The sequence below is a fragment of the Rhinolophus sinicus genome, chromosome 14, assembly GCF_057876585.1.
Source record: "Rhinolophus sinicus isolate RSI-liver-muscle chromosome 14, RSI-T2T, whole genome shotgun sequence".
NCBI classification, from domain to species: Eukaryota; Metazoa; Chordata; class Mammalia; order Chiroptera; family Rhinolophidae; genus Rhinolophus; species Rhinolophus sinicus.
In genome coordinates this window covers 35,952,315-35,976,769 of record NC_142514.1, presented here as the reverse complement: position 1 = coordinate 35,976,769, position 24,455 = coordinate 35,952,315, and the positions used below count along the sequence as shown (strand labels likewise).

Sequence of the window (24,455 nt, the reverse complement as noted above, 5' to 3'; positions counted from 1 at the left end):
ATCAGAAGCTGTAATAATGACCTGAAATTGTGGATTAGCATTGATTAAAGCATAAATGACATAGTCATCATGTGTGGAAACTTATTTAAAAAATGCTTTCAGCAAACACTCTTTCAGATACTCTCCAAAAAAGATTTATAGAGTACTTCCGTGGGAATTAGGAAACTGAGGTATTATTCTACTAATCAGAAAAGTGACATGCTTGGGGAAGCGGTGTGTATGGTACCCTTATTTTCGGCTTGTTACAGTTTCCTGGAGCCCCAGTCTATTGTCTAACGTGTAATAGCCTTGACTATTTTAACATCCTGTATATGGAAAATTTTCAAATGTTCAGAGCCTTCCTGGTAATGTAATACCCGGGTAACTAGAGTGATCTTTCTAATCTACCTTCAGAAATATTAGGTTGCTGCAAAAGTAATTGTGGTTTAAAAGGTTAAAAATAATTGCAAAAAAATGCAATTTTTCACCAGACTAATAATAGAAAATATGCAAAAACTAAAACCCTTTTGTGAAACATGGTCTCATTTTGTTTACAAGTGATGGATTTTACTTTTTGCAGATGTGTCTAGCTGAATCAGGGCTCTCTTATCCTTGCCATCGACTGACAGTGGGAAGAAGATCTTCACCTGCACAGACCCGGGAACAATCCGAAGAGGTAAGCCTATTTTCCAGCTTTTCAATGAACAGAAGGCCTATTCTCCACCCACCTGCCCACTTCCTATTCTTTTTTATCTGCTGCAGCAATGAATAGATAAAGTTAACTTAGCGTGAATAAAGTCTCAGTAAATTCTCAGAGGCAAAACTTTCCATGCAAGGTTATTGCTAATGTGCTCTTTGTTGTTCTATAAGTTTCATGTTTCAACAGACAGAATTCAGGTTGATTGGTTGAAATGATTTTTACTTAAAACTGTCAGGTTACAAAGGGATTTTCTTCGCTGCTGACTATATAGTTGAGTACATTTATTAGGATTGACCTTGAAGGTCTTTAGCTCATTGAGTTGGTACATCTTCTACGAGCCAGGCATTATGATTGGTATACTAGGTAACAAAGAATAACAATGTACCTATAACAAGGTGCTCAGAGTCAAAGGCGATAGATCAGTAAACTAATAATAATGACATAATGTAATGAATGCAATGATAGCAGTCAGTGCACACAGGGTGCTAGAGAAACAAAAGGGGCAGATAAGACTGAACATGCTTGTTTGTGAGATGTGCCTGAGTGTGTCTTTGTGGGTCTGAACAATATTAAAAGGCAGTATCTTTTCCATGGCTACAAATAGCACCCTGTGTCCAACTATGACTGGTTATAAGGGAATGGGGAAGTGAGCCTGACCATTATAGTTTATTCATTTAAAAAGTATTTGTTATGCTCCTACCATGTTCTAGGAAAAGTCATCACCATGACTTAAAAAGTGTATGCAACAGAGGTCATAACTTAATAGCGCAGAAAGTTTTACACCATGGTTTTTCAGGCTAGAGCATGGTCCAGGTATTTAAAAGCTTGGGCTAGTTCAGTAAAACCGTTTTCCACTTACATTCTATACAAAATATGGTTCAAAATTTTTGTTTAAACTGACTATATATTTTGGGTGCTTACTATGGGAGTTGCCACAGCACCTCTCCAGCCATCCTCTGAGTATGTATTTATATTACTTAAATATGTGAAAGAGAAATGAGACTGCATAAGTGAAATTCTCATCTATGATCATCCTGTGAAAATGATAATTTGCTACTCTGGTTTTTAACATTTTTTAGAAATCAACAAAGAAAGAAGGTTTTCCCCCTGCTATAATACTACAGTACTATTTTCTTGGACCTCTAAAAATGTTAATTTCTTTTAAAGAGCCCACACCATTTTTTCCAGCAGTTTATCTCACTAATCCTCATGAAAGGAAAAAATGATACTGAGTTTCACTGCTTGGCAAAAATGGCCAAAAATAATTGACTGAAATATTTCTTTCTAATATTTCTGAGTATATTTTTAATGGCAAAAGTAGGTTATGCTTCAACTCTTTACTGGATAAATCCACTAACATTGAAAGATGGCCAACTAGCTCCACCCCAAATTCTTAATTCTTCCATGCTCTGAGAGGTGACAGATACCTATTTCACTTTATTTTATTTCCTCCTGTCACCATCACCATTATATATATTCTTTGGACTGTCCCTGCAACGAAAAGAAGTCAGTGTCCTAGAGTGAGGAGTAGTGTTTGTGAGGCCGGCACACTCTTTAGGTTAATTAGAGAAGGAAGAATGGGGTTAGGATGTTTTGCCAAACCAAAACAGCCACAGCCTTAGGAATATCTTGAAATCTGATTATCTGAGATGAGTCCATTATTTTTCCTTCCCTGGCTAACTAGCTGTAAGTAAATACCACCTCCTGCAGTGAGCTCTTGAGAAATGAGAAAGAAGCTGTGACTTGGTTTTTATGTTATCATAGGCTTGGTTTTTATGTTATCGAGGGATTTTATATTTGATTTCTACTCTTCCATCCATTCATCCCTCATTCATTTAAACATTAATTTAATATCTTCTAGGTGCCCAACACTAGGGCCACTGCGTGTATGCTGAAAGAGCTCACCCAGAACATCCCCTCAAAATAGATAGGTGTTTTACCTCCAATGACAGGGTTCTGTCTTCATGAGGCAACCAGTTCCGTTGTTGAGCAGCAATGTTCTTATATTAACCTGGAACCTATGTCCTTAATAGCTTCCACCCAGTGGCTCTGCTTCCTTCTTCTGGTTTTAACCCTTTTCCTACATGACTTGATATTTTTCAAGACAATTAGCATTTTACTATTGAGTGTCTTTACTATCTCCTTACGTTAGGAAGGAGATATTTGAAACCAGTACTTAAATTCAAGTTTTGAATTTTATGGGTTAGAGTTATGCGTCTTCTACCTGGGGACATTTTATTTCTTACATTCTCCTTCTGGCCCTGCAATTACGTTTTCTTTTTGATAATTTAACATTTTCTCTTTCCTTCCCATCCTCCCGTTGCTCCTGAGCCCCCCCTTTAATGATCTTCCCGTATCTGTCGGAACCTAGCTAGGTACCTGTCTCTCCTCTTCCAAGATTCTTGGGTGGGGCAGTGTAGGGACTCCTTGGTCCCAGACTCCTTGGGAATTGTCCAGTCCTCAGTTAACAGTGGAGGAATACCCCAAGAATAACAAAAAACAAAATTTAAATGCAGTAATGTTAAAACTATTGTATATAACTTCAGATAAGGTAACATGTATTGAATGCTCACTATGTGCTAGTCAGATGACTATAAATTGATAATTATATTATATAATTAATGAGAAAATTGAGGCAAGCACAAGACACTGGGGGAGCACAAATATTCTTAACCTTTAAGAATGTTTGCAGGCAAAAGCCTTGTCTACCTTATCTACCTCTGTAGCCCTAACACCTAGTGTAGTGCCTGGCACTTACCAGCCACAGAACAAATATTTATGAATGAATACTTAAAAAAAAAAGGATGAAAAACTAGAGGAATTGAAATCCAAATCAAATTGTGAAGAATGAGTTACACACAGCCAAATGAAGAAACATGGAAATAATATCCCATTCAAAGGAAACGGCATGATCTGATTAATAGATAGGGAGAGATGAGTGCAGTTTGGTGCTTGTGCAAAATAAAATGAGAGACACGGAAAGATAAGAGATGAAGCTAAGGTGAATAGTTCTTTTATGTCTAGTGGGGAACTTGTACTCTGGGAAGCCATAGAAAGCTGTTAAGTGGAGAATGATTTGGGGAGGGGGGTGTCTTCTCTGTCTTTTAGAGAAGAGCGCTTTGGCTGCTCTGCAGAGGCTAGATGTAAGGGAAGCAAGACTGGAGACAGAGAAATCAGATATGACTATTATATTGGTACAGGCAAAAGATAATGAGATCTTGAGCTAGAGCATCATTAATAAAAACAGAGAAGGATATGGACTTAGGAAATATTTTGGAGGGAAAATTAGTAGGATTAGTAACTAATAGGATATTCAAGAGAAGAGAAAGAAAGAGGAGATAAGAAGGATACAAGATAAGGCAGACAAGCTAAATGGCAATCCAGTTCCTCCTGGACATCTCTATCTGAATGCCCACTGCACATTCCTTCTGTACAAAACTGAACTTATCATGTCTCCCCCAAAATCTATCTCCTCATGCATATTGTTGCTCATTGTCAACCCAAGCCAAAAACTGTTCATTCCAGTCACTGAGGGACTTGTTATTCTTTGAAACTGTCCCAGTTGATCTCATACATCGAAATTTTTATGAACCTTTTTTTTTCTATTCAAATAATGGTATTTTCATATCAGCATCAAATTTGTTACTCTACTTTGTTGAGAAGTTTCTTGCTGTTAAAGTTTATATTGTGTCCATTATCTTGATTCTACCCTCACTAACCTCTCCAACAACGTGGGATGGGTAAAGGGGCCTCTGCATTTTTGTTCCTCCCCCTCTGTTGGTTCCTTCTCTTCATCCTAAAAACATGTCCAAATCTGTTTGTCCTAAAAAATATATAGATTCCTTCAAACTCAATTTCCACTCAAGCTTTAGTTTTATCTTTTCTTTTTTTCACAGCCAAGCTTCATAGAGTAATCTATACTGAATGACTCGATTTCTTCATCTTCTATTTACTTAACTCATTACAACTTGGTTTCTTTCTACCATGTGACTAAAATTGAATTTAACTCTTAGAGTCAGGTAATAGTTTTTGTAAGATACCATGCTTTGCCATCTCTTCATTTTCACAGCCACGTTTGTAGGTCAATATTAGTCACATTCTACTGTGGGGATGAGAAAACACTTGCCCAAAGTTATACAAGAGAATGGTAGAGTATCCAGTGCCAGGTCTTTTGATTATTTATTCCGGTTTCTTTGTTGTGTTTCTCTTTTTTTGTCATAATACCATAGTTTGCTCTTTCTTAATTCTCATTCTACTGAACCTGTTTATACACAGTTCTTGTCTCCATTGAAATTTTCTCAGACCTTGCTTCTAAGATTCTCTCTCTCAATTGACTTTCTAATCTTTGGCAGCTCTCTCTCCATCTCTTTTACTGTTTTTTTCTTTCCCCAACTGAAATATTTACGAGACACCTCGTATAGTCTATAAACTTTTATCCTTATCAGTTCTCTTCCTTTATTTTTTAACCGAGTGATTCTTATTCATTCCTGTAACCTCAGCTATTATTCATATGCTGATTATTTCCAAATCTAAATCCTTTCTGGACCTCTTTCCTGAGCTGCTAAGAAGATTTTCTTCCAGCTGCCTATTTGATGTTTTTACCTGATTGTCCTACAGCTTCCTCAAATTTATCCTATCTGAGAACTGGCCTCAGTGTCCTCCCTCACCAGACCTGCCCTTCTCTACCCACTCAGTCACCCAAATCTTGGTGTCATATTTGCCTCTTCCATTTTGTTTCATCCTCAAATCTAATTGGTCAACAGTTGCTATCGGTTCTGCTGAAGTATATTTTAAATCTGTCCCCTTCATTGAATTCCCATTGCTACTGCTCAAATATAGGCTCTCAAGTCCTCTCACCTGGAACTTTGAAATAAGTCTCCCTTCTCATGTGTTCAGCTCTGATCTGCCGTATGCTGCTACACCATCCAAACGCGTGCGTGCACGCACACGGCCCTCAGAGTTGTTCCCTTGAACAATCCTTTGCCAAAAAACCTGTAGCGATTTCCCTATTGCCATCAGAGTCCTCATCAAGTCCAAGTACCTTAGTGTGCCAGGTTAGGGACTGCCACAATCTAAATGCATCACACCTTTGGCCCTTATTCTGCCAGTCCACTTTCCTCTCCCATACACAGAGCTGATGATTCGGTTTGCTTTTCTGAATTTTTTAAAATATCCAATTCTTTGCTTAAGGTTTTTCTCTGCCTCGAGGAGTGTAACTCCCTCCCTGCCAATTTTCCATTACACACACTCTGCAACACTGATACCTTTTTTTATGGTGTGGGTTAAACATTAGCCCTTACATGAAGCTTTGCACAGTGTTCTTCACTGGTCCTAGAATAACTAATCACTCTCTCCTTTATGTACCAATAGCATTTGCTTATACTTTTATTGTACTTCTTATCACACTGAAAAAGACATATTTGCAACTAAGTATATCTTCCTTTAGAATGAGAATTTCTTGAATGCTGGAACCATGTTTTATCTCGGTGTCCCTAGCTTTTAATGTGGCGCTTTGACTTAAGTAGTAGTTGGTGAAGGGAATATCTGCTTCAATTATAAGCTTGCCTTAGTGCCAAGTATGTATGAGTTCTAAATTTTTGTCTCAAACAGTTTGGCTATTAGCTCCTTTAGGAAGTCTGTTCTGATCCCTCCCATTCCCAGTGCATTAAATGCTCTCCTTGGAGCTTCCCTGTCATAAAACTTATCACAAGGTATTATAATTCTCTTCATATTTTATATGGTGTTCCTTAGAGAGCATAATCTGTATCTTTCACACAGGTCCAGGCAGCGTGGGACTTAGTAGGGGTTTGTAAATGTTTGTTAAATGATAAAAGGAATAAATGAATATAGTAAACAGCTAAAATAGGATCACAAATTTTTTTTAGTTGTTTTTAAAATTCCGAATGAATAGTTTCTCTGGATTCAAAAAATTTTAGGGCAGCCGTGACTGAACCAAGAGATTATCTATTCTCATCAGCAAACATTAATGAAAAAAGATTGTTTATCTCATTTTTTAGAAAAAGCTTTTCCCAACCTGGTAGATAGCTGATAAAAAAAAAATGTGAAGAGATTGGGCATCCCTTATACATAATTAAGTAGCTCATTCTTGCAGATACTTCAATAATTCATATTTGAAATATACTTTTTTCAACAAAATCGGCTTTTTAGATACCTCCCTTTGAAGATATCGTTGTAGGATTTCGCTTTCTGGGATCTTAAGAGATTTGGAAATTCTATACTTTGTGAAGACAAAATGAATAATAAGTTACATAGGCACAAAATTTAATTACCATCTGAGTATGAGGTAAAGTCCTAATGTTATGGAAGGGGCTGTTATTTGTTTGAAAACTGAATTAGGAGAAAGGAGCTAGGTATGGGGGAGTGAGGTAAAAGGGGTGAGAAAAAAAGATGGTATGTAGAACAATCCCTTTCTTTCCATCTCTGTGTCCTCCAACCCTCCTTAACCTGATGCCTCATGGGCGAGTACTAGGCAAGACTAAGTGAAGGCTGAGATAGCAGTTTAGCTGGTAGAGGGAGTGAGAGGGTTGGTCATACTGCACCATTGTTTCTTTCCACTTGCCTGTGAACCTAGGTTACGCATCCAAAAGGACATATAGCGTGCCTTTTAGATCCTGAGCCTTTACCTGTTTAAGACTGAGCCTCAAAGTTCAAGGGAACTCCGTGCTCCAGGTATTTGCCTGCCTGAAACACAGAGGGAATTCAAGCCCAGTTGTGGTCTTAGTAAATGTGTTGTTTTGTAGAGGAGGCATCCTCGCTGTTTTGAAATAAGAAGGGGTTTTTGAATTTTTAAGCTGTCACGTTGCTAAAATAAGGAGGGGTTCTCAGCTCCATAAAGCAAAACGCTAAAGTAGGATTAAGATCGCAAGTAGAACCAAGGCCTCTGTGAGAAATAGTGGTACAGTCAGAATAGCAGATAGACTGCTGAGGGCAAGGACCATCATTTTTATTCATCCAGGCATTTATTATCTTCTCTGTTCAAACCATTGGGAAGATTGTCTTTGAGATAACAGGGAAAATGTTACAATTCTGGGCATTGATGCTTGGTTATTCTCAGGAAGGCGATACCAAGCCTACTGAGGCAAATGGAGAAAATGTCTTGGCTTCCTCATTTGGAGCTGTAGCTGTTAGGCTCACTAGATCAGTAGTTTTTGAAATTTTTCCATAGTGTCCTGAGGTCCTTCAGAGGTACCCCAGCTGCCGAAGGGATGGATATGAGGAAGAAAAGGCCAAGCCCAGGAGCATTAGGCTTCCCAGTGCCCTGTCCCTGCATCAGCCAGAGTGACCGTCCTTTTATATATTCTGTGCACTGTAATTTTACATAATATTTTGCCTGGGGGCAAGCGCAGGAGGTAACCTGTGAAAAGAAGTTTGAAAACCATTGATGAGAGATCTTTCAAATCTCTTCCAACTTTAAAATCTATGATTCTATGACTGGCTAAATTCTAACATTCTCTATAGGTAAGTTTTATGAGTTTTTGAGTCAAGTTTCTCTTAATGCTTTTCTAAGTTAAATACTTATATCTAAGTTAGGCTCTTATGCATAGACTGAAGGATTAAAGAGTTTCCCCATTTTCATAACTTAAGTACATAGTGCCATATTTTAAACGATAGAAATTTCATTTATTAAATCGTCTTTGTAGACTTTATTTATTGAACATAGTACAGACGGGCATTTAGCCAGCTGGTATTCCGTTCTGATCCAAGGCATGAATATTTGTCAGTATTCACAACTCAGTTTGAATGTTTTAAGTCTCAATATTTTTGAAATCCCATTCTAACCTAGAGATCAGCAGCCTAGTTCATATTTTGAAGTTGTTTTTAATTGTAATACCTTAAATCTCAGCTGATGTTGCTGAAAACAAAATAAACAGAACATGTTTATCAGTGCTCAGTGTGTAGTATAGTCCCAATAAATGCTTATTTAATTGGGGCATCATTATTACATCTCATATTTAATAGCCTTCACTTTACAAAGAGCTTTCATATATAGTATATTTCATATTATCTTTCAGTAACACTGTGAGGATAATGTACTATATTCACTAATGAGAAATTTGAGAACCATTGCAGTAAGGAAGTGCCAAGTTTGTAAATGCTACCATTGCTTTACCTGGCAAGTATAGATTGGTCTTGAAAGATTCCTATAGCTTACTTTGTTTCTGATCTCTCTGATTGTATCTATCTCCTCATTTATTGAGCAAATATTTATTGAGCCCTTAATTGTGTTACTGTAGGCTAGGGATAAAACACACAAACGTCCCTGTCTTTATTGAGTTTGTAAGCATCCATCATTTTCCTTCAGTCTCTAACCTTTAATCTTAGGGCATCACTGCAAGTTTAGAAATATATGTAAACCTTAAACTGAAAAATATTAATCGTTGCTCTAGCAAATGGCTTCTTATTTAATAAAATTTTTATAATGCTAAATGTTATTATATAACTTATATTTTGGAATTTAATATCCTAAAGTCAATATGAAACTAATCAGGACTTTCCTTAAATAGCAAAGCACCGATGTTCATATGGTTAGTGATAGTGATGGAGATGACTTTGAAGATGCTTCTGAATTTGGGGTGGATGATGGAGAAGTATTCGGCATGGCGTCATCTGCTCTGAGAAAATCTCCAATGAGTGAGTATTAATAGCTCTTTGGGTCTAGCACTGTAATTCTCCCTCCTAGTGCAGAAACTTATGAAGAAAAGTAAACTTAAAAATGTCTTTCTGACTTGCAGGCTTGGAGAGAGAAAATATAGCCAGTAGGCATTATTCATTAGAACTGGAGCCTCTTGAGTTTTTATTTTATTAAGCCTAACGTTTCCCAGTGCTTTAGTAAAATCATTAAAATGCAAGGGAATATAACTTTTGTTTTACATGTATAATTAGTTATAAAGTTCTCTCTTTATTTTAAACCTAGTGGTGGATAAATAGCTGTACTTTCTGTGACCGTACTTGTTTCCTCACATCTTATTGAGGATACCAGTTTTAAGAGTAGTAATACTACTTTTCCATTCACTGGTACCCATCTCTGGGAGACAAAAATAAACTAAATGTGCCATCTTCCTCACTTCCATCTTATAAGATGCATACTGTAGAATCACAAGTATTTGCTATATGCAAAATGACCATTAAAATAAGTTCTTAAATGGCTCATTTACTCTGAAATTAGGGAACTCCTGTGGACAGAAATAGATATGATATTTACATAACATTAACTATTTCCCTGATTATTAAGGTCTTTAAAATAATTTGAGATACTTTTTACATAATATAATCACAAGATGTCATTTCAAGAAAACATTGAAATCCTAATTGATGTCTGGCACATATTTTAGATGCTTATTAGCAGAATTGTGTCAGTTGGTTTTTCCAAAATTTATCAGCTTGGAATTTTTCTAAGTTTCTTTTTAAGGTTTGATGAAATCCAATGTATATCGAGTTAAAATGTCTCCTCAGATATATCACAGAAGCTAAAATTTTATTTCCTCTTTATTGATTAAATATATTTCTTATATGTGGGATTAGATGTTATGTGGTTTGTTTTTTGTGTCTATTTGTTTTGTTTTTTTTGTTTTTGTTTTTTCTTTTGTTTGTTTTTTAGTGCCAGAAAACGCAGAAAATGAAGGAGATGCCTTATTACAATTTACAGCAGAGTTCTCTTCAAGGTAGGGTTAGGACATTAACTATATAAAATTGATGTTCTTTTAATGCTATTGTGATTTTTCTGAAGCAATTATAATCATTGATTGTTTTTAATTTCTCCTTAAAATAGTCAAAGGATACACTTATCAATCTATATGTTCCTGATAGAGAAACATGTAGTATTCAATGCCAGATAACTAGTAAACCATTTATGTCACTTCAGAGATATATTCATCTTATTTCTATGTCTTTATTGAAGCATAATAAATGTATCACTAATTTAATATCTTGACTGTATTCCCAAAGGACTAGATTATAGGAGACTACTTTTTAGTATATCCTAGGACAAATGAAATATCCTTTACAATAATATTACTTAAAAAGATAATTTAAAAATTTTAAATGTTAGTGAATTTTTCTTTTAATTTTTGTTTTTAAATCATTTAGCATTTCTTCTTTTAAGAATCTACTATAACATGTTGTGTATGCATCTGAGATTCTCTTAAGGTGTTTAAGCAAAGACAATTTAAATACTTAACCCTAAAATTTCATGTAAATATTTCTCTTTAGTTCTATTTTCTGATGTTATATTATATTTTGGAAACTTTGCAGGATACCATTTTTTCCCTCTCTGTTGGACTTCCAGACTAAATGAACTAAAATGGAAGATTAAGGCCACTATAACTAGGAAAATCTTATGAAAGTGGGTAACCAGGACTTGCTACTTATAAGTGGCATGGTTTTGTGGCACTTACTAAATACATTTGCTAGATGTACTTAAAATTCCAGTGTTCTAAATATCACTTTAGACCAAGAAGAATTCCAAAAACTAATGAAGCTCATTCCCAAGCCTTTAAAGAAATGTTTTAATGTTTGGTCTGTTCTTAAGAGACATTAGCCCTGACATTTACTTAAGCCATTGGTTAGACTTGTGAAACTTTGAAGTAAATTTGAAATGAATTTTAATTAATAGATATAATTTTTCCTATAGATATGGTGACTGCCATCCTGTATTTTTTATTGGCTCGTTAGAAGCTGCTTTTCAAGAGGCCTTCTATGTAAAAGCCCGAGATGTAAGTGCAATCTTACCTTTTCTGATTAAAAAGTGTATCCCATAGGTTTACCACCAGGCCTGAGGCAATGCTTATAGTTTCCTGGTTTTCTTCAGATTGAAGACTTGATTTTGTTTGTGGTTCATTTACTAACCTAATCATCAGCAAGATGCCCATTTCAGATGAGCAGTAGTATGATACGGTACTGTTGACTCTTGCAGAAGGCCTTGTCAAGCCCTAAAACAGGGATTTTAGTAAGAAAAAAATAAAGATAGACATGCTTAGAAAGGACCAGTCTACTTGTTTGTGTTCTTTTCAGTTTCATTACATGGTTGACAGATTCTTGCTAAAGGATTTGTCCTTCAGTCTTTTCCCAAAATGATTATTCCATCTAGTAGTATATATTTAAAACTTGCAGTACTTTTTCCCCGAAAGTCACTTTAGACAACAAAAAGATTCTTCCTTAAATGGAGAAATGGACTTTTGTGGTCTTGAGATCAAGTAGATTGATATTTATGACACGAATTGAAAAGGTACATTTTAAGCAAGAAGGTTCTGTGTAGTCACTCTATTTATATGTTGACACAGCAGTTGAGATGTCAGTAATCGGGCTCCTGCCTATCTGTACAGCTTCGACTCTTCCCATTATCTGCCTTACACTTAATAAATCTAGCAGTAGTGTACCATTTGTGTTTCTCCGTTATCTTATTCTTTTTTCATGCTTTCCACTGTCAGTAATGCCTTTCATCCTGCTCTTTACCTGGTTGACTCCTGTTCTTTCTCTGAGACTGAACCTTTCCTGACTCTTCCACTACTCTCACATTGACTGCACCCCCTCCTTTGGTATTTTTCAGTGATACCCTCTGCTCATCTTGTTGTTACACTTAACACATTGCTTGTAATTATCTATTCTCATTCCCTCTCTCTCTCCCCCTCCCTTCCTCTCCCTTTCCGTGTGTGTGTGTATACACATATGTGTGTCTATATGTATATGTATATATATACATATATATCTTCTCAAGATACTTCATTTTCTTTTCTAGCAGTGACTGTGTATCTTACATCCCTATATATAATAAATACTCTATATGTTTAATGAATGAAGGAAAAAATGAGAGAGGAAGGAATAGTATGTAGAAGGAATAAAGGGAAAGTTAAGTTACTGGAATTAAAGAAGGCAAGGAATTTTGAGAATGGGTGAGAGAGTACAAGGATTTTGAGCATGCAAGGATGCCTCTGAAATTTGTAGTTTCTAGTTAGTTTCTAGTTTCTGTTAAACTCTGACCTAAAGAAAAATTTGTTTTAAACAAATTTTAAAAATTGAATTCCAAGACAGTAATTAGTGATCAAACTTAGAGCTATCATTAAGAGTTTAATGAAGCAGATTAAGAAATATAAGCATAAATTGTTCTTTACCCTAAGAATAGTGGAATAGCCCATTATAAAGGCTGTTGTAAGCATCTGTTTTTTAAAAACTCTTAAATCTATATAAAATGGTAGTTATTTTTGAAGAAATACCTGTTTATGATAATACATGTTTATAGTTTCCATAAGTACAGGTTGGTGGAAATATTGAAAAGCAAAAAGAAAATATTCTAACACAGATTGGTGGTTAACTTTATGATATACGTTGTTTCCATAATTTTTATTCTATATTTCAATGAGTACATTTGTACGTACTAATATAAAATTTAGTCATGTAATAATTTTGTTAAAACACCTTATTTTCACCTTTTAATATTTTCTTAATTACATTTTAACTTTTTGTTTAAACAATTTTAATACAGAAAAAATAAAACAATAATATGGTAAACACCCAAATTCCCTATGCTACCTAGATTTAATAACTACTAAAATTTTGCAATATTTGCTTCTTCTCTATATAGCACATTTAAAAGTTTATTGGAGTTTTAAGCCTTAATAACTTCAAAAGTTTAACTGCTACTCACTTCTAAAATAGCAGCATTTGAAATTTAATTATTTACATTTTTGTAATTATTTAAATATGATTTTGGTGAATAAATTTTTTATGATAATTTACGTTTTAGTTCCTTTCTGATTGAAGATAGTAAACATTGACTAGAACAGAAAATAAATTTAAAATGTATTGTTCAAATTTACAAAAACAAACAAATGTAAAAGAAATAATAAAGTTTTATATGATTTATTTAAGTTTGTAGCAAGCAGTTAAATGTTTGAAATTATTAAAACTTAAACAGGACTATACATATATATATGTATAGTCACGGGATGTGGAGTGCAGCACAGGGCATGGGGTCAGTGGAACTGTGGCGGCTGTGTGCGATGTCAGAGGGGTGATAGATTGGGGAAGGAGGGTTGTCACTTTGTGAAGGGTGTAAATGTCTATTGCATTGTTTTGTACACCTGAAACTAATAATAATAATAATAATAATAATAATAATAATAAACTTAAACTGAACAAAACACTTAGGATACCCTTGTATATTCATTATTTTTTGCTAAACCTTTCAAAGTATATTACAGACATCATATTTTACCCCTAAAAATATCTGCATGCATTTTCCAAAAATAATGATATTCTCTTACATAATCACAGTACTATTATCACATGTAACAAAATTAACAAAACAATAATTCCCTAATATCTAGTACATACTCAAACTTCACCAATTGTCCCCAAAATGTCTCTTTAACTGTCTTTTTTTTTTAAACCATGATCCATGCAAGGATGATAAATTATATTTGGTTGTTAGATTTATTAAATCTGTTTTAAGCAGGCACTCCCTCTTCCTTTTTTTTTTTTTCCATGACATTTACTTTGTGAAGAAATCATGCTAAATGACTTACACATTGTTCCAAATTCTGGATTTGTGTGCTGGTTCCTTGATATTATTTAACTTGTACCTCCATCTCTATAATTCCTGAGAAGTGGACGTTAAGTCTAAAAGCTATGTTCAATTCAGATCAAACTTTTTTTCAAGAATGCTTTGTAAGTAATACTGAATACTTTATTATAATAGGATTTTTAATGCTTGTAGAGTCTCTCATTGTATGGCCATGTTGTTATATTTAAATAACTTGTTGGACATAAACATATTTGAAAGAGTACTTAATTATAGCTTTAAAAAGTTTATTATTTTTCAATTCATTCTTTGATAAGATTGTATTTGGGATACGTCTGTTTCTGCTTTCTAGCAAGATTGCTAAGCAGTTGAAGTAACTGGAAAATGTCAGGGGACTTTTGTAACTTAAACCGTAACTCCCAAAACAGGTATAGACATCTTTTAAATCTCATTTAAGAAGCTATTGTAAGATACACTGTGTATACCTTAAACATTATAATTTTAAATGAAGAAACTTATTTAAATATATAGTATATAATAGAAAAAAGGACTTTTACTAAGTGTCTGATACAATAAACTGGCATTTGGATTTATTCAGACTGATGCTCCCCAGAGGAGCATAAACTCTTACTTATCAATTTCTAGGTGTTTCTAATGAAACAATTGATTTTTTGTTTTTGATTATTGTCTTAGTCTTTTAACAGATGAAAATCATTGGCTCATATAATTAAATATTTTGTTTCATATTAGATTCATACCAAAATCCACTGACCTCTTTAGACTCCTAAACTGTCTTTATCTTTCTCCCCTGGTCCAGGGCTTTTTCTTTCCTCATTTCTCTTTTCTAAATTAAAGATCAACAGTTTATGCATTGTTTATTGTATTACTGTAAACTTAAGTAAAATTTACCCACATGATGGATAAATTATTCAAAATTAAATCTAAGCAGGTACATTTATTACCTTCAGATTTATATGGTGCTCTATGGTTTATAAAACATTTTCCTATATATATATATATGTCTCTTATTTGAATCTCACAAAAAACCAGTGAAATAGGGACATATAATAATATCACATTACCATTGTAGGGATGAGAAAGTTCAGAAAAGTTACATGACTTGCCCAAGACACGTAAATACTAAGTAGTGAGGCCAAATAAGAGCTCAGGTGTTCCAACCCAGCTAAGTATGCTTCATACTATGCTATCATACCTCACTTTTCAATGCTAACTGCTGTACCGAAGGATTCAGTTATCAAACTTCATATCTCCTTTCCAGGTTTGAGAGTTAAATAAATATTTTTCAATACTGTTTTTTAAAACTTCTGAATGAATCGTTTTTAAGAAAACAATTTGCTGATGTTCAAATATTTTAAGGCAAGTGTGACCGATACTGTGGCATTCTTACTAAATTTCTTTCATCTTAAATATCACGTTTAATTTAAACTGTGGGAGGCACATTAATTTTACCAGGGCAACAGATGAGCCTCAAGCACCAGCATTCTTTACTTGAAGTGAGAAATTGAGTTCCAAGAGTAAATAAAAACAAGATTGAAGGTTTAAATCCTCTGCTAGGCTTTTTGAACTTATATACTCATTAAATGTTTATTGGAGTGGTGGGATTACAAAGGATTTGGGGAGCTTCATCAACTGGTATATAGTTAATCACTAAGTAAAACACTACATTTGATAAAGTGTTTCTCACGATGCCACATTCAATCCATCTTAATGAAAACTGCTTCAAACTGATTTCATTTAAAAGCACTTGGTGGTGAGAGTAGTACTCTTAGTTCTTTCTGCCTTTTTCATGAGGAATTTACAATACTGTCCAAAGCAGAGCTCCAACTTCAGTAAAACAGGTATTCTAAGTTCTATGTATAAGTATATTGAGACAAAATTTTGACTTTTGACAGCGGGTTGATTAGTTTTATGACCTCTTCTCTTTTTCCCTTAACTATTAAGGATGCTCATTCAGTTGAAGACATAAATATTTATTACATGCCACCTGGTGTATAGAGGTTTCCTGCCCTTGAGATGCTCAATCCAGTGGGAAAGATAAGACAATATAAACAGATCTATATAGTATAACATAGAAGCAAAGCAGAGAACTACCTGAGAAGTTCAGGGAGATTTCTTGAGGAGGTACCTCTTATCTGAATCTTATAAGATGACTAATAACTTAGGCAAATAACAGAATTATTAACAACAAAAATGGTCTAAAGCAAAGACAAGATGATTAAAATGAGGGAAGTACAAACCAAAAAATTAAGAAAGGAAAAAAACATGCAAGACATGAGGCTGGGAAGATCAGCCAGGGCCAAGGTTTGGAGGCGGCTGATTCCCAGCGTTACCTGACATTTAGAAGATATTTGTTGAGTGAAGCTTATACTTTATCCTTAGATAAGTGAGAGCAGTGGTTAGCCTCCTTAATTAAAGTTGCAGAAGAGTTACCGCTGGCCACATCACGATTCCCTGGGAGTTTCCTTTTAAAAGTTTCTGTTTCTAATTCCTTTTACAATTGCATCAAAAAGAATAAAATACCTAGGAATAAACTTAACCAAGGATGTGAAAGACCTATATGCTGAAAACTATAAGACTTTTCTGAAAGAAATTGAAGAAGACACAAAGAAATGGAAAGACATTCCGTGCTCATGGATCGGAAGAATCAACATAGTTAAAATGGCCATATTACCCAAAGCAATATACAGATTCAATGCAATCCCCATCAAAATCCCAATGGCATATTTTAAAGAAATAGAACAAAAAATCATCAGATTTGTTTGGAACCACAAAAGACCCCGAATAGCCAAAGCAATCTTAAGAAAAAAGAACTATAATGGAGGTATCACACTTCCTGACTTTGGCCTGTACTACAGGGCCACAATAATCAAAACAGCATGGTATTGGCAGAAAAACAGACATATAGACCAATGGAATAGAATTGAGAACCCAGAAATAAAACCACATAAATATGGACAGATAATTTTTGACAAAGAAGCTAAAAACATACAATGGAGCAAAGACAGCCTCTTCAATAAATGGAGCTGGGAGAATTGGATAGCCACGTGCAAAAGAATGAAACTGGACTGCTATTTGTCACCATGTACCAAAATTAATTCAAAATGGATCAAAGACTTAAGCATAAGACCTGACACAATAAACTGCATAGAAGAAAACATAGGTACTAAACTTATGGACCTTGGGTTCAAAGAGCATTTTATGAATTTGACTCCAAAGGCAATGGAAGTAAAAGCTAAAATAAACAAATGGGACTATATGAAACTTAAAAGCTTCTGCACAGCAAAAGAAACCATTGACAAAATAAAGAGGCCACCAACTGAATGGGAGAAGATTTTTGCAAACAGTGCCTCCGATAAGGGGCTAGTATCCAGAATATACAAGGAACTCATGCAACTGAACAACAAAAAAACAAACAACCCAATTGAAAAATGGGCAGAGGACTTGAAGAGACATTTCTCCAAAGAGGACATACAAATGGCAAATAGACATATGAAAAAATGCTCAACATCACTAATCATCAGAGAAATGCAAATCAAAACCACAATGAGATATCACCTCACCCCAGTCAGAATGGCCATCATCAACAAGACAAATAGTAACAAATGTTGGAGAGGCTGTGGAGAAAAAGGAACCCTCATACACTGTTGGTGGGAATGCAGACTGGTGCAGCCGTTATGGAAGGCGGTGTGGAGGTTCCTCAAAAAATTACGAATAGAATTGCCATATGACCCAGCAATCCCTCTCCTGGGTATCTACCCAAAAAATCTGAAAACATTTAGAGATAAAGACACGTGTGCTCCAATGTTCATTGCAGCTTTGTTTACAGTGGCCAAGACATGGAAACAACCAAAATGTCCTTCGATAGATGAATGGATGAAGAAGTTGTGGTATATATACACAATGGAATACTATTCGGCAGTAAGAAAAGATGATATAGGAACATTTGTGACAACATGGATGGATCTTGAGAGTGTAATGCTGAGCGAAATAAGTCAGACAGAAAAAGCAGAGAACAATGTGATTTCACTGATATGTGGTATATAAACCAAAACAACAAAAGAACAAGACAAACAAATGAGAAACAGAAACTCATAGACACAGACAATGGTTTGGTGGTTGCCAGAAGGTAAGGGGGGTGGGGGGTGGGGGGTGGGGGGTGGGAGATGTGGGTAAGGGGGATCGAATATATGGTGATGGAAGGAGAACTGACTCTGGGTGATGAACACACAACGGGATTTATAGATGATGTAATACAGAATTGTACACCTGAAATCTATGTAATTTTACTAACAACTGTCACCTCAATAAATTTAATAAAAAAAAAAAAAAAAAAAAAAAAAAAAAAAAAAAAAAAAGTTTCTGTTTCTCCTTATAACCTCCCCTCCTTTCATTCCTGCTACCCCTGAATTCTCTTCACAAAAAATTACCTGAGAATGATTTAGACATTTGTAGTAACTAAAAATCAACAGCAATAAAAATCCCAGTGCCAGGGTTTATCTCCCATGCGAAGGATTGTTCCTTTCCCAGCATCCCCTTGGGAGCCTGGGCTTTGATATCAGTAATTCTGTTACACTTCCTTGGATCTTGATTTCAGACCCAGTGCCGTTTCCGAATATTACACATAAAATAAGGAAACCGGTGCTCAGTTCTTGATTTCCCACTTAATAACTCCAAACAAGTAATAAGCCTGTTTCTAATCTGGGGGAGGGGGGAAGATGATTATGATGATAATATCTACTTTATATGGTTGTTTTAAGGGTTAAATGGGATGCTACCTATAAGTGTACCCAGCACTGGCTAAGGTGCTATGAAGCAGTTTGGAACAAATTTGAGAAATGTTTATAAAATAACAAAATTGATTTTCTCATGTAATTCATGAACTAGCTGTAGGAACATTCCAGAAGGGAATTTTGAGAACCTCTATGAGTATTTATAGCATTAAAATGAATGCTTTGCTTTAACAGTGCCTGTTATTGTTCATTACATTTATTTTTTTTAACCAGCCCATTTTAAAGGAGTGCTATTTCTACTTCCTCTTATTAAAAGAAATTTAAATACCATCACTAATAAATGTTTAATAAGAAAAATAAGTTCTACACAAATCTGAAGCCACAGCTATAGTTAGTGAGTTTCCAGCACGCCTTCATCCAGAAAAACTAGGCAAACAAACTTATTTGTGCTTTGGCAAATATGCCCAGTCTGTTCATCTTGTCTTTTGTTTTCTTTTCGATTTAAATTCCTTAAAGGCAGACAGTGTTTTTAGAGTAATTTTATATGACAGCTAGGATAGTATCCTGCTACATGTGTTAGATAAGAACTAAGATGCTAATATAATTTTTTAAAGTATGTTTTCATTATACAAATAAAATGTTTGTTGCAGAATAATAATAATAATACAGATGCATTTAAAGTAGAAAATGAGTTACCACATAATCTTATACTTGAATATAACCACTACTAAATATTTTTACTTTTAACCATGATTTTTTTAAAAATCTTCAAATATGTATACGTATCAGTAAAAGTGCACTTCCACAAACCTAGGTAGCACAGCCTTACTGCACACCTAGAGTTTACAGTATACACAGTCCTGTATACAGTTCATCATTGACTAAAATGTCATTATGCAGCACATGACTATAGAACAGCTATTAGTGTCACCCTCTTCTTCAAAAACTTTCAGGCAGCTGACCACTGCCTAACAACAGGATACTAGAAGATGCACATATATAAAAAAAGTACACAAAAGCTAACAGGCTGTGAAAATTAGGAGCCTGATGATGCATTTCTCAGAATGTATTCCCGTCGTTAAGCAGCACATGGCTGTACAGGAATAGGCAATGTGATGGCAGTTTGGTAGGATGGATTGAAGAGAAATTGGTGGCAGTGAGACTGTGGAACTGTGTATATTTGTATATGTGTAGTTGTGGAGTGTCAGGCAATGATTAGAAGATCATAGTACAGTAATAGCACAATGTAATTTATAAACTTGAGCTCCTAATTTTCACAGTCTGTTAGCTTTTGTGTACTTTTTTATATATGTGTATCTTCTAGTATCCTGTTTCTCCCACACTCTCCTTGGAATGCCTAACAAAACAGAAGAGAATAATACTGCTTTTGTCATAGACCTACACTAATGTGTTCTGGCCTTTCTTTCCTCTATGAAGCATTTCAGTAGAATCTGATGGTTTTGTATTTGCCTTGTCACTTACAGTCATTTACAGTTTTGTATTCGCCTTGTCATTTACAGTCTCATAAATAACTATATTAAGAATATCAAAATATTTCTGATGTTAAGTACTACATAGTATGTTTATTAAAGATATTGGAAACTTAATTTCTCTTGCATATACACTTATGAAAAACCCCAAAAATTGATAAGAAAAGGACAACAGCCCAGTATGGGCAAGTTATATAAGCAGATGTTTCACAGAAAAGGAAGTAAGGCAACTCATAAATATGAGAAGATGCTTCATACTATCCATAATACAAGAAATAGGGATTAAAACTACACTAATATATCATTTTCACCTAACGTGATAGCAAAACTTTTTCTGCATATATACTTAAACATATGAGAAATAAGATAAATAAAAGGACATTTACTATAACATTGTTTATAATAGCAAAAAATTGGAAATACCTTAAATGTCGTTCATTCAGTGGAATACTATGTGACCATTAAAAAGAATGAAGCCACTTCATGTATATTGATGTGGAATGATGTTCAAGATGTTAAGCGAAACAAAGTGAGATGCATAATAGTATATATATATATATATATATATATATATATATATATATATATGTATGTATGTATATATATATGTATATATATAGTACGTCTCCTTACGTGTTGTAAAAATTATGTTTGCATGTAGATAGATACATAGATTATAAAAAATACCTGAACCAATCATTTACTATGACTTCAACCATCCTATTGGGTTTTTAATATATGTAATTTGGCCTTTCAGGTAGATGTACACTTCATTGTTGCACTATTGCAAATCCCAATAGGCTCTCTGGATATGGTTATTAGATGGACTGGACCCCATGTTAGTAGTGAAGGCTCTCCCTGATCTTTGCATAAAGTCTAGACTTGATGCACACTGAATAGCAACCTCCATGTCGTCTTTTGCCTTTATCCAATCGCAGTTTCTGCTTGGCCTTCTGAGAATAGGGTCCCCTCCTCTCTTCTCACTAACAGATGCACAAGATGGAGCTTTCTAAATGACCAGTTGGATCATTTGCCTTAGGCCAGTGGCAGTTATAATCCCTTAAAGTATAATTCGGGGCCCATTGGGCTGTGAGCATCTTTCTGATGGACCAAGAACTAATCTATAAATGTATTAGGTTGGTGCGAAAGTAATTGCAGTTTTTTTGCAATTTTTAACCTTTTAAACCGCAATTACTTTTGCACCAACCTAACTTATCTTTTCTTGAGATCTTATGACTTAATGATACAGTTTTATAGACTATCATTTTTATGTATGACTAAGAATTTCTTTTAGATAGCCTATTGTAAGAGTTAGGGTTGGGTTTGGTTACTTGTAACAAAAGAATAAAAATTAACGTCTTAAACAAAATAGAAGTTAATTTCTCTCTTCCCTTCAGGAAGTCCAGAGGTAGTCTGCCCAGGGCTAGTATGGCACATCACAGAGTGAGAAATTCAGGTTCCTTCTATTACGTTGTTCCACTGTGGGGTGCAAGCCAGGTTATACCCTGATTCAGTATGACTACCAGAGCTCACACTAGCACTTCTGCTTGCATGGGCCAGAACTTAGTTACGTAGCCACACTGCTTTAGAAGAGAGGCTGAGAAATGTATTCTTTATTTCAGTCAGCCATTAATCCAATTTAAAAAATAAATGAGATTTCCTCACTAAGGAAGAAATGGACAATATTTAGGGACGGCTAACAGTTTCTGTCACGCCTATTAAATGAGTGGAAGAGAATTCCTATAATTCTATATGCTTAAACTCAGCTTAGCTTTTTATAATTTACAACATTCTACTTGGAAATCTTCCAGACAGTACTTGACAGTACTAGAAAGTTACTGAACAAATGTACCCACAACCATTGGAATTCCTATGATTTTCAGGAAGAATGCCTTATCAATAAATTTTAATGAAAAATTACTGTTAACTTATCTTCAAATCTTTATTGCTATGGTTCCCCCACTCCCTAGAATATGGAAACAGATGAGATAGGTAGGCTACTGGTTCTTCTCTTCCTCTGTGGCCTAAACGCGAGAGAAGGGAGTGTTTGTTGACCACTGCCTTCCAAAGTAGATACCTCACATTACACTCATGTTGTTCCACCCGTTTAACAGGCCTGTCGTTAACTAGGGGTAGTTATCCCTCTCAGAAGAGAAGAGGATCAGAAAAATCCTGCCTGCTCTTTCATGTGACTGCTTTTCCAGTAGTTGTTACTGCTCCTAACTGTTGCACTGGAAAACCAGTGAGATTTGATCTTTGGTCTGGCCTGAAACTGCCTACTTTCTTGCCTCCGTACTTCCTCTGTCAGCCTCCCCAAAGAGCCTGCTCCCTCTCTACAGTTTGCTGTAAGTGCTTCTAATTTCCTTATTCATAAAAACTTTAGTCACATATTATTTTTCCTCAAAGGTATTTCATGACCTGAGTATTACAGTCTGAATAATGAAAACTGATAAAAGCTCTATGCCCAGTTTATTTTATGAAGACAGTTTGATTTTACTTCAGGCCGTTTGTTTCTTTGTTTGTTTGACCTGTGACTTCCATATGAGAGTTCTCACTATGTGAGACTCAAATACACCTGTGTCCTCAAGGTTTCAGAGTGCAACCCCAACATCTGCTTCAGGAAGTGAGAGGAAAAAGACACCATCCTGGTATCTCCTCATCATCAGTAGCTGACTATTTCCTTTTGGAACCTCTCCAGTTGGTTGCTGCCCATTGGTCCCCAAGCTCAGCTTTGGGATCCAAAACAGGCAAAGTGTCATGATTCTTTCCACAAATCAATCTGCACTGTGGTTCTTCTCTCTTCAAAAATTACTACCTTGGCATTCTTCAAACACATTAGGCCATTGACATCACTGGGCCTTTGCCAAACTTTTCTCTTTGTTTTCTCTTTTTCACTCTTTTTCCCTCACTATCACCTAAATTTAAAATTCAGCTCAAGTCACGAACAATCAGTTACTATAACCTGCTTTTAAAATTCAGCTCAAGTATCACCTTCATAAGGAAGCAGCCAATCTGAAGTTCAGTCTAGACCCTAGGACCACCTCTGTTGTAGCACTCATATCACCATCCCCCTGTAAACAAAGTATTGGACTTCTTAACCTCCAGAGCTGTGTAGCACCCAAGGCACACAAAAGTAAAGTAGCTTTCCTTTCCCAAGGTCATACAACAGGGAGGTGGCAAAGCAGGAATTTGAATCCAAACAGTGTGGCTTCATGCTGCACTGCCTCTATTCTCATCGAGTACTTATCTTGAATCACGGGATGGGCTGGACCTATGACCATCCGTATACAGGAACAGGATTATGGAAGTGGACAGTGTACTGGACGGATCCTAATTAGAGCCTGGATTTAAAACTATAAAACAGCAACAGAGGACATTTGAGATACTTGGAGAAATTTGAATATGGGCTCTATATTAGATGATGTTATTGTAACAATATTAAATGTCTCGGATGTGACAAAGATTTTGGTTATATAGGGGAATGTCCTTGTTTCTTAGGAGACAGATGCTAAGGTATTTAGGGTGGAGGTATCATAATGTGTGCAACTTTAAATGTTTCAGGGAGAAGCATAACAAGAATGATAGAGCAAATGTGGCAAAATATTAATAATTGATAAATCTATGTAAAGGATAAATGAGTATTGTATTAGTGTCAATTGTTTGTATCTAAAACCGTCTCCAAACTTATAAACAAAAACAATAATACTGATGATGATTCTGATCATTATGGCGATGATAATGATGACAGAAAAGAAGGGAAATGGAAAGGAAGAAATAAAGTCAGGTCCCAATTTACACAAATGATTTTATTTTAAATTTATTTTAATTCTCATACTGAAGAACTATGAACTGCCATTTCTAGAAGTTATTTGTCATATCAACTTTAAAATCATTGAACATACAGATTATAAGTGTTCTGGTACTCAGAAAGAAACTAGACAATTCCTTTTCAGTCCATCAGCAAATATTTTCTGAGTGTCTGCTCTGTGCCTGGCTTA

General features: G+C 35.1%; 1 protein-coding gene across 2 annotated transcripts in view; it reads left to right on the top strand.

Moving 5' to 3' along the window:
* FAF1 (Fas associated factor 1) overlaps window positions 1–24,455 on the top strand; it is a 394,833-nt gene that overhangs the window by 250,261 nt on the left and 120,117 nt on the right. For both annotated transcript variants that reach the window (XM_074334706.2, XM_074334705.2), the window contains 4 exons: window positions 560–655; window positions 9,205–9,331; window positions 10,299–10,362; window positions 11,331–11,412. In XM_074334706.2, coding sequence (XP_074190807.1) covers window positions 560–655; window positions 9,205–9,331; window positions 10,299–10,362; window positions 11,331–11,412 — 369 coding nt within the window. The remainder of the gene's footprint in view (window positions 1–559; window positions 656–9,204; window positions 9,332–10,298; window positions 10,363–11,330; window positions 11,413–24,455) is intronic.